The sequence below is a fragment of the Saccostrea echinata genome, unplaced genomic scaffold (genome assembly GCF_033153115.1).
Source record: "Saccostrea echinata isolate AGI-Se365-2 ecotype Australia unplaced genomic scaffold, CSIRO_AGI_Sech_v1 ptg000009l, whole genome shotgun sequence".
Lineage (NCBI taxonomy): Eukaryota > Metazoa > Mollusca > Bivalvia > Ostreida > Ostreidae > Saccostrea > Saccostrea echinata.
In genome coordinates, this window is record NW_026889758.1 from 2,324,894 (window position 1) to 2,336,147 (window position 11,254).

The 11,254-nt window shown below is 33.0% G+C and overlaps 1 protein-coding gene across 1 annotated transcript; it reads right to left on the minus strand.

Moving 5' to 3' along the window:
• Nucleotides 1-2,182: 2,182 nt before the first annotated feature.
• Nucleotides 2,183-11,217, minus strand: LOC133183157 (uncharacterized). Its single transcript, XM_061318110.1, has 5 exons — nt 11,155-11,217; nt 8,438-8,665; nt 8,080-8,207; nt 6,766-6,866; nt 2,183-5,020 (listed from the first exon to the last, which is right to left on the minus strand). Exons 2-5 carry the CDS (start codon nt 8,613-8,615, stop codon nt 4,495-4,497), a joined length of 933 nt encoding a protein of 310 aa, XP_061174094.1. The 5' UTR covers nt 8,616-8,665; nt 11,155-11,217; the 3' UTR covers nt 2,183-4,494.
• Nucleotides 11,218-11,254: the final 37 nt, after the last annotated feature.

Below are 11,254 nucleotides of genomic sequence, written 5' to 3' on the forward strand. Positions count from 1 at the left end.
GATAATATCGATTCAATGTGAGGATGATACGCATATCGATACATATGAAGAAATATCGACATATCGCCCAAAAAATTCTGACTAATGTTTTTCTTTGTTTACTTAACATTTTGGGTTTAATATGTAAAATAAATATGCTTAATATAAATATAAATATAAAATACATAATAATTAAGACCACTTGTGCAAAATAATTAAGTATTACAACAGATATACAACTTCTTTGAATAAATTATTCTTATATGTGAAGAAACGTTTTGTTCACTTCAATATAAAAAAAGGATTTATAACCAATTAAACATATCGTGATACATATCGTATCGTGGCTCAAATATCGGGATACGTATCGATATAGAAAAAGTTGTATCGTCCCAGCCCTAATTTCAATGTTGTATGGATCCACATGTATACGTGTCAATGTGTTCTGCTGTAAATTAATGCATTTAATAAAATTTCTTTAATAATTATTGCAAATTTCAGTTAATATGCAGCATTAATGAATGACAACCCCCCTTCCTCCTTCCTTGTCCTTGCAAAAGGTATTGTTTAACAAGTAAGGAAGTAAGCTTTCCATTTCATTTTTCTTTCATCTTATGGATTTTAAATAAACACATAAATATTAATAATATATTAAATAATTTAATAATAAATAACAAATATAACTTGTACTGAATTAATTTATGATCAACATCTCTACACCCATCAAATTTCTTTATTCTGTAACTCTCTGAAAATCTAAAATTTGAATTAAGGGCTTGTTTTACAAAAGAACTTATGACTAAAACTAAGCACTTTTGCAATTTATTTTAATCTTTACATTGTATAAATTGATATTTTATACTTTATATGAAAAAAAATAGGTAATTTTATAAAAGCAAAATCCCACAAAATTATTCGGTGATGAGAGTTAAGAACTATCATGTTAAAAATTTTTAAGACTTAGTCATAAGTTCTTTTATAAAATGGGCCCCAAGAGTTGGCATAGGCATAGTTTAATCCCTCCATCCTCAACCTCCCCAATATTTTCTCTCCTTTTTAATCAGTTTTCAAATATTGAGTGGCTGTTGCTATTGTTTATTGATAAGAATGAAACTTTTGTCCAAAAGAAAAATTTTACCCTCTAATTTGAAATTGCATGTAGGTCATGAAAATAGATTATAAATCATGTAGGTTTTAATTTCGGAAGTGACAAGACTTTTGAGCAATTAGAAGGATAGTATGCGGAAGATTTATGCATTACTGAAAGAGCTAGCATACAATTTTACTGAAAAAAATTGCAATTAAAGAAAAATAATGCATTTATTTACAGCAGAACACCTTGGCACATACAAGTGACTTCATTCAACATTGAAATAAACTCACATTTACCTGTAAAATCTAATGATACACCTGAGTAACTTCGTGACCTAGATTCAAACCTAATGTGATACTTGTTAGACCAAATTGTATACCCTATTGAGCTATCCAGCAAGCTAACTTTACCTGTATATTGTAATTCGCTGTAAGGGAGCCGACTGGGGTTTTATTGAGTGACATTAACTTTAGTGTACATGCCTAGTTAAGGGAAAAAATACAGGTACATTTACTTTAGGATTTTATGGTAAAGTGCCAATTTTTCGTCCTTTAAAGTAATTTATACAAATACTACTATAGACTTTTTCTCAAATTGTAATGTATGATGAGTAATACTACATTGTGCATTATTTATATGCAAGACACACAAAATTCTACAATCTGGTTTCCAGGGGGGGCATCTCTAAATGTCAATAACGTCAATTAATGAAATTTTCCTGTTTTTATGGAGTACTACAAAATACGACCGATACAAAGGGTTTATACAAAAAATAACAAAAATTATTTTGAGATTCTCAAATTTCTATGGTTTAAATTTTAAGTTTATCATAACATCACTATTATGAAGTCAATCTACCCATCGGTTGAAAAATTGTTTTAAAAATCAGTTATATAAAATTGTGATTAGATTTTATTAGCCTGTGATTTCTTAATTTTGTTAAATTTTATTAAATATATGAAAATACTTGCTTTAAAAAGTAAATACACTTCATTTTATTATGATGTGCGAAGTATTGCGCAGTGGAAACCCCAGTCGGCCCCCTTAAATTTTAATAAAATCACATAAACAATACATTGTTAAATGTTGATTGATCACTAAAATAACAACTTTACAATAATTTATTTTATTATTACTTAATTCAGATAATACATGTACATGTATACAATACCAGTAACAAGCAATGTTGGTCCATACATAAACATTTTTTCCACAATTTATATGCAATAAACTCTAAAAGCTTTTTATCAAATGCACAACTGTATCATTTATACAAGATTACTTCTATGAATAAATATTGATGATATTATCTGGTGAAAAAGGGAATTTATTCTTAAATGCACGTTTGGTTTTGAAATAAGAATGCATTAGTTCATTATCTCTGTGTAACTTATATGACTTTAATTATAAAGCATTGCATGGATTACACAAGATTATTCTAATTTTTACTGCAAATTAATTATTTGTAGATCAATAACATTTGAGATTGATTCAATAAATACACTGAAGTGATATAGGCTGAAGGGCCACAAGGCTCACCTGAGTAACATTTTACCTCCTGACAAGTGTCATTATGTATATGTGAAAACCTTTTTAAATGGACAAAAACTTCAAGTTCATCATTACTCGATTTCAGTTTACAGCAAACTGAATAAGGCTTGATATTTACAAATTATAGCCTTTCCAAAACATCTTAAATGGAAGAGATGTGGCACATGTTGTAAAAGAAAAATCATTCTATGATAAAACTTGCCATTTTTAGGTTGTAAATATTCATAAAAAGAATTTCAAGAGTAAAAAAAAACTTGAAAATGTTAATTGATACTATATCTGAAGTCTTGTGTCTACATGTTTGTTAAGTGTAAGAAATACTTGTGTATTGTTTATTGAAAGTGTTTGGTTGGACAAAGAGACAGACAGCATTAAGACAAAAGAAGGGATGCTGGACACAGGTGATCAGAAAAGCTTACTTGAGCTCAGTTCAGGTGAGTTAAAAAAAACAAGCTTAAATTCTCCTAAGGTCAATTTGAAATAAAAAAATAATGTTTTAACCATTACATTTAGACAAACTTGAATTTCCTTGCTTTGTGGCAAGTTGGTCCAGTAAAAGAACTTATCATAATGAAAACAAAAAATTTACTAACAGACAAACAGACAATGAGGTGAATAATTCAGAACAGCTCATTCAAGCCTTTGGATGACTTAAAGTATACAATTCTCTCAGAATTTACATGAAACAATGGATTTAGCAGAATCTCTTAAGTTTAATGACATAAATTGTAAAAGACTATAATAAAGAGATTGCTTCTGTCTTCATTTTTTTCTCTTATTCTTAACACTTAAGATTATACATATATACAAACAAACATCTCAATAACATTCACATCAAGCAATGTTCACTTGTATGTATGATATCACATCAACCATATATGTACTATATATGAAGTGTATGATATCTGATACCGTAAACACAGAAATTTATGTATGGGAGATTAGGATAACTGCAGTACGGGCACTTGTTCACATAAAATATTTAGTTCTTAGTACATGTGTACATGCACGCCAGATCCATAGATTTGTATATGCTATGGATACAGTGTGTGATGAATGAATAAACCTAATAACATAAATATTTTTGCAAATGTATTATGTCAAATTTAAAAATTTATTAAAAAAGAAATATCTCAGTGTGTGAATTGCTTTGTAGTAAAAACAGTTTAATAAAAAATGGGATCAAAGTACATGTAGATAATTACAATGGATTTAACAGAATACTAGCATACACATTCTGAAAGGTTTCAGTACACTGAAGGCAAGAAATGTAAATGGCATCTTGTTATTGTAAAACTGTATCCCCCCTCCCCTTATTTCACAAGAATATAACAATATCATATGGAAATGTTTGATCTAATGGATTCTGATATGTCACTTGTACTTTGGTCACATGACAAAATGACAGCACAACCACTGAACTAACAACAAATACATATCGGTATATACATCAATAGCACACTCTCCCCAATCAAACCTGTAGGAAACATAACAACATTATCTGACAAAATTTTTCAAATCAGTTTGATTTTTGTCTTATCAGCAACAAGATTATCTAAAAAGACTTTGTTCTGCGACTGACTGTATATAAGGCGATTCAACACAACCCAACCTAATCTGTTACAAAATATTGGAATCAGATTGATGTCCCCCCGTGTTCTGATTTAAATATACTACTGAGTATGTGATCTGAAGTGATTTACAATGTTTAACAATCATCACTCTTTTGTAAATTCATCAAGAAATGCCTTTGGATTCACAATAACTGCAGGAGAGCCCTTTTGATAACCTATGACCGTACTGATAATATACATAAAGTTACACTGCCTACGTATCATTACAAAAATATAAACAGCTAGAATCACAGGGGTCTAGTTCTGGACTTCTTCACTGGGTCTGTGTGAACTGCTTGTGTCTGAGAATTCATCCACATCTGAACTAATTTCAAGGTCATTGTCCTCCATTCCTTCCCGATGTAATGATGTCATAATTATGGGAGGTTCATTGTTTTCCATTCTTTCAGGATGTAATGATGTCATAATTATCGGAGATTCATTGTTCTCTGTTCCTTCACGATCTAATGATGTCATAATTACTGGAGCCTCAGTGTCCGCCATGTCTTCTCCGTCTAATGATGTCATCATTATAGGAGGTCCACTGAGACTTGAATAACAATGTTCAGGGGGAGATAAATGTGGATAGTAAGGAGGGATCCAGCACACACTGGCTGGAGTTGTCCCCCTTGGACAGATCTCTACACAGGAAGTGCTCATTGCCTCTGCGTAAGAAGGTGGGTCTTCTATCTGCTCATTCACTTCCTCAGGCAGAAGAACTGAGTGGTTCAGATCAGATTCGGTGGCCTCCATGTAGCTTGGTGGGGCATTGTTATCAGTGCTGCTGCAAGTAAATATAAGTTTCTCCTCAAGCAGAATACATTTATATTTTCATTCATATTTAACCTTTTCAACATAAGAAAGAACAAACAATATGTATTATTATAGGGCAAGTCATCTTTGCAAGGTTAATTTTTTTTTTATAATATCATTCCTCTACACAATTTTGGAAAGGAATGATATCACAAGACTTTGATATTTTTTGAAGATGGTCATGAGGGTATGTGTTTTATGGCTTTTGTGCCATTCTATTATGCACAGCTCTTTGAATTTGTTGCCTGTATATCACTCCAAATGGAAATCCCTACACTTTATATACATCCTGTGGTTGAGTCTCTCTTACATTCTGGAGAAAGCTTTTTATACATGAAATTTGATACAAAATATAATTTATGCTATGTGAATAACTTAACAAAAGAAAAATTTTTAACTACGAAATCACATGTACATGCATTAATTCAAAATTATATAAACTTGATCAACAAATGTACTTCTTGACACAGCTCAAATTAGTAGATAATAATTAATAGTTAACCGTAACTACGTGTATCTCCTTTACAAATACATTTCTAAGTTACCTGTGCATTACCGTATAGACTCGCCCATAAGTCGTTTTTTTGGGAGTTGAATATTGGTCCCAAACTCTATATCTGACTTATAGGCGAGTCATTGAAAAAATGGCATTTTTCTGGACAACCAAATGTAGTATTTTATAAACATTTTTGACGATTATTGTTGAATAAATTCTGGATATAGTATATCATTTATGTATGCTAAGATTATACATAAAGTACAAGTTTTTACATATTTTAGTTTATGGTATTGTAGTTCATTTTTACCTTAAGTGTGAATTCTTTATTTTTTAATGACTTAGAATTAAATATTGGCGTCATTTCTAAAAAATATTAATTAAAACCAGGTTAAAACATCAGAGCATTGATTTGAAATTGTCAACCAATTCCGGCAAAAATTTGTACCGACTTATAAGTGGGTCAATGGCAAATCCTACCAAAATTACCTCAAAAAATACAACCGACTTATAGGCCGACTGACTTATAGATGAGTATATATGGTAATTACCTCGTCTTTGCAAGCTCAGGTTCTGTGTCCATTCTTTTTCCACAAGCAGAATGGACACAAAAAATGGCTTGCAACAATGTTATTACCTGTACATTTTTTAATTGTACATTGTCAGCTGTAATTTTTAATGCTACTAGTACAAATATTTGCTGTACATTTTCTTGTTACTAGTACATTTCACTGTTCTATTTATTACCTGTTCAATTCACTGTTACTTTTACATCTCCTTGTAATCTGTAAATTTGTTACATGTACATTTTCACATTATACCTGTACATTTGTAATTTGTACATTTTCTAGTTACCTGTAAATTTGTTACCTGTATATTTGTTACTTCTGCATTTGTTACTCTTTCATTTCCTTGTTACTTGTACATTTTCTTGTTATCTGTACATTTCATTGTTGCTTGTAAATTTTCCTTTAACCAGTAAATTTTAAATTTTACCTGTACCTGTATATTCATTACCTGTTCAATTCACTGTTACCTGTACGTTTCCTTGTTACTTGTACATTTCCTTGTTACCTGAATATTTGTTACCTATACATTTCTGTTACCTGTGCATTTCTCATTTCTGTTATCTGTACATTTCACTGCTGTTTGTAAATTTTGCCTGTGCATTTCAGTGTTACTTGTACATTTCATTGTTTAACTGTACATTTTACTCTTACCTGTACATTTCACTTGGAGTAAGGGCCTCGATGATGACAGTCTCGGGGGGATCTTCTCCGTCTTGATTTACTGCCATTGTGGCTAAAGCTTGTCTTCTCTGCTGTAGAATAGAAATCATATTCAAAATTTCTTTCTCTTTAGAACATATGAAAAATGTCTACACCAAACATGTATTTAAGAATAAGCCTGTAATTGCTTTAAAGTTTTAATTCATAGACTATCCTTTTTCTTGCAATTCATTAAGAAAAATATCGTATTGCAATACGTTTTTCCAAGTACTGATAACCCAGCAAACTGCTTGGGTTTTAGATTTCTTAAGTAAAAATTAAATTTAATATGTCAGAAACATTCAATCTTTCCACTCAGTACCAAACGGTTAGGTTGCTGTTGTATGGTTGCATTTCATTCAAAAACTGTAGTGAAATTAACAAAAAAAATTTGCAACAATTTAATTATAATTGTTTTACACACGTTGCTTAAAGATGGAGGTAAATAAATAATAAAAAGAGCATTTTAACTGTCATTGAAAATATTGCAATACATATCACAATACAGTTAAAAACATTGCAATACGAAATTCCAGCCAATACCCAGCCCTACCTACACAGCCTCCTGATTTGACTTACTTGTACTTACCTTCTTATCTTCCTGAATTGACCTATTTGTACTTACCTTCTCAGCCTCCTGAGTCTACCAATCTGTACTTACTCCCCAGCCGCTTCCTCAGTTGACCAATTTGTACTTACCTCCCTAGCCTCCTCCTGAGTTGACCTATTTGTACTTATCTCCTCAGCCTCCTGTACTGACATATTTGCACTTACCTCCTCAGCCTCCTGAGTTGACCTATCTGTACTTATCAGCCTCCTGAGTTGACCTATTTGTACTTCCTGAGTTGACCTATCTGTACTTATCTCATCAGCCTCCTAAGTTGACCTATTTGTACTTATCTCCTCAGCCTCCTGAGTTGACCTATTTGTACTTATCTCCTCAGCCTCCTGAGTTGACCTATTTGTACTTATCTCCTCAGCCTCCTGAGTTGACCTATTTGTACTTATCTCCTCAGCCTCCTTAGTTGACCTATCTGTACTTATCTCCTCAGCCTCCTGAGTTGACCTATCTGTACTTATCTCCTCAGTCTCCTGAGTTGACCCATTTGTACATACCTCCTCAGCCTCCTGAGTTGACCTATTTGTACAGCCTCCTGAGTTGACCTATTTGTACTTACCTCCTCAGCCTCCTGAGTTGACCTATTTGTACATATGTTCTTACCTCCTCAGCCTCCTGAGTTGACCTATTTGTACATATGTTCTTACCTCCTCAGCCTGTCTCTCCAGAAGCTGCTCTTTTCTGGCTTGTAAGAATTGACATGAAGCGACAAGGAACACTATGAGAGAAAAACCAATCAAGATGGGTCCTGCTTCAACAATACCACTTAATCCAGCTGCAGAGAATTAGAATCACACATCTCAGTAAATCAAAGAAACCTAATCATAATTACTCTATTCTAAAATCTAAAGGTAAAGGACACATGAACTAAATTAAGTTTTCATTTAGTTGCAAAATTTTAATTTCTTAGATACAGGTTTTTGTAAACCAGTTTATCCATGTTCATGAACACATGATACAGAATGCTAGATTTGTAGATGAAACATACATTTACAATAAAATTACCTATCCAGGTTAACATTATTCCAATGGTCAACAGGATCCCTGCTATGACCCCCAGAAAGAGCCCCCTAAAGCATGGCTGCTTCCCTCGGGGCTGGACGGTACCAAAGAAGGCGTGGTGGGTAGACGACCATTGCTGCCTCCGACTCACAGAGATGTGGCTCACTCGGAACATTGTCATTCCCCCGTCACCATGGTAACAAAGGGATGCTTTATGAGTGAGCACTCTCCCTTTTCATAAACAAAAAAATCATATTAATAGTTTATTCTGCACATTCATCATAATTATTTTATAAAAACAAAAAAAACAAAAAAACATATGCATTTCTAAGACTGACATGTATGACTCTCCTTACAGAAATTAAGTGAAGGGTGGATTCCTTCCTTGGCACATGCTGAAGCTTTTTATTTTGGAGAAAAATATACAGGGTTTAATTGATCTTTTTGGTAAAGGGTCCTGTTCCCTTTTAATTTAAAAAAAAAATTGGCAAAATTTGGAAATGTTGATGACAAATACATGTAATGTTTTCCTGTGAATAAAAACAGCTCAACTGTATAGGCAGAGCCACTACTGACATTTTTAAATAACCTAAACATAGGTAATCAAAGATTACAAAGCTCACCTCGATGAATGATATAGATCTATAAGTAAGGCAAATCTCACATCATATTTTTTATCTAGTTAGTGTACATCCCAAGATCAATATCCATGCAAGTTTGGTTAATGTAAGACTTATAGTTACTTTGAAATGGACCTGCTCAAAAAACTTTTAACCTGTTTACTAATCAAGAAAAATTTTGTCAGTTCCAACATCCAAAATAAATTTGGTGTTTTCATCCTTAGATACACCATCTATGCAAGTTTAATAATAACAGGTTACTCCAAAAGTATTACCCTGGTCACTCATTTGGAAAATGTAGGTCAGATTCCAAATCCAAAGCAAGTCTGGAAATGTCCATCCCTGGATATATACATCATCCATGCTAATTTGGTTAAAATATGGCTAAAATTAGCTAGTGTGGAAAATCTAGGTCAGATCTACCATCTGAAGCAGGTTGGTTAGTGTCCATCCCTAGATGCATCATCCATGCAAGTTTGGTCCAGCTAGGGCTTATAGTTATTTGGAAATGGACATGCTCCAAAAACTTAACCTCGTCACTCATGTGAAAAATGTAGGTCAGATCCAGCATCCGAAGCAAGTGTGGTAGTGTCCATCCCTAGATGCATCATCCAAGTTTGGTCCAGCTAGGGCTTATAGTCATTTGGAAATGGACCTGCTCCAAAAAATTTAACCTGGTCACTCATCTGGAAAATGTAGGTCAGATCCAGCATCCGAAGCAAGTGTGGTAGTGTCCATCCCTAGATGCATCATCCATGCAAGTTTGGTCCAGGTAGGGCTTAAAGTTACTTGGGAATGGACTTGCTCCTAAAACCTTAATCAGGACATTGATGCTAACGCTGATGGCAGTAGTGATGCTGGGAGTATAGCATTAGCTCATCTCGACTTCGAGCAGGTCCATTCCCAAGTACATTTAAACCTTGTTATCTCGAACTCAAAGGGACCGAGAAAATACTTTGAGATATCCAAGGATTCGAGATATCCAGGGTATAATACTTAAGGAAAAAGCAGTTGGGACTTCAAAACGATTTGACATATTCATGGTATTCGAGATATCCGTGTTCGAGATACCGAAGTTCAACTGTAACTATAAATCCTACCTCAACCAAATTTGCATGGATGATGCATCGAGGTATGTACACTACCCAACCTGCTTCAGATACTGGGTCTGACCTTCATTTTTAACATGAGTGAATTTTATCCGTATTTTTTTTTTTTTTTTACTAAATTAGCATGTATGCATGATGTATCTAGGAATGGACACTTCCAGACTTGCTTTGGATTCTGAATCTGACCTACATTTTCCAGATGAGTGACAAGGGTATTGTTATTGGAGTAGCTCTTTAATTTTATGGCCTGTTATGATTAATCTTGCATGAAAGATGCATGTAAGGATGGACATGCGCTTCCAGGCTTACTTTGGATGTTAAAATTGACAGAAATTTTCTTGATTAAGTAAACAGGTTAAAATTATTCCTAAGTAACTATAAGTCCTACTTAAACCAAATTTGTATGGATATTGATCTTGAGATGCACATTAACCAGAAAAAAAAGTTATCATGATACGAGACTTGCCATTAGATACTAATATAGATAGCATTCGTCCAGGTGAGCTTTGTAATCTTTGATTATACCTATGTTTTTTAAATTGAACTGTCATACTTGCAAGATTTCAACAATTTTGAATTCTTATACTGGATGAGCATTCAGTCTGTTCATTAACGTACTATAATTATTAATTTAACGATTGTTTATGAGCTATATATACTTTTCTTCACTATATACATGATATACACCTGTAAGTCAATGATATTGCATTTAGTGAATTTCATTCAGTTCATACATTTTGGTGTCATATGGTGTAATAAAATTCTTCAGATTCAAAGAGTTAAGGTTTATTTTTACCTTTTGACACACATTCCTTCAAACATAAAAACCTTCAAGCTGTTAAGTTTCAGAATATGAAATCAATATGATTAATGAGGGAAATATATGAAACCAAGAGGTAGGTCCACTCCAGCAAAAAACTGTATTGTGTGAATTCTAAACGTAGAGGAATTTTACAACAAAGAAAAATAAAAAAAAAAATCCAACACTTACGGTACTCCCCCTTCTTCCCAGCATCAGCAACGTTTGTTGTTAGAAGGAAATTGCCAAACGAGTTCCGCAAGGATTGCATTACGATGCGTGAAACTTCTAG

Coding starts and splice junctions, on each gene's coding strand:
- LOC133183157 (XM_061318110.1), bottom strand. CDS start 8,615: ATGACAATGTTCCGAGTGAGCCACATCTCTGTGAGTCGGAGGCAGCAA. Junction 6,867..8,079: donor TGGAGAGACAGGCTGAGGAG/GTAAGAACATAT, acceptor TCTATTCTACAG/CAGAGAAGACAAGCTTTAGC. Junction 5,021..6,765: donor ACTCCAAGTGAAATGTACAG/GTAAGAGTAAAA, acceptor ATTTACTTGCAG/CAGCACTGATAACAATGCCC.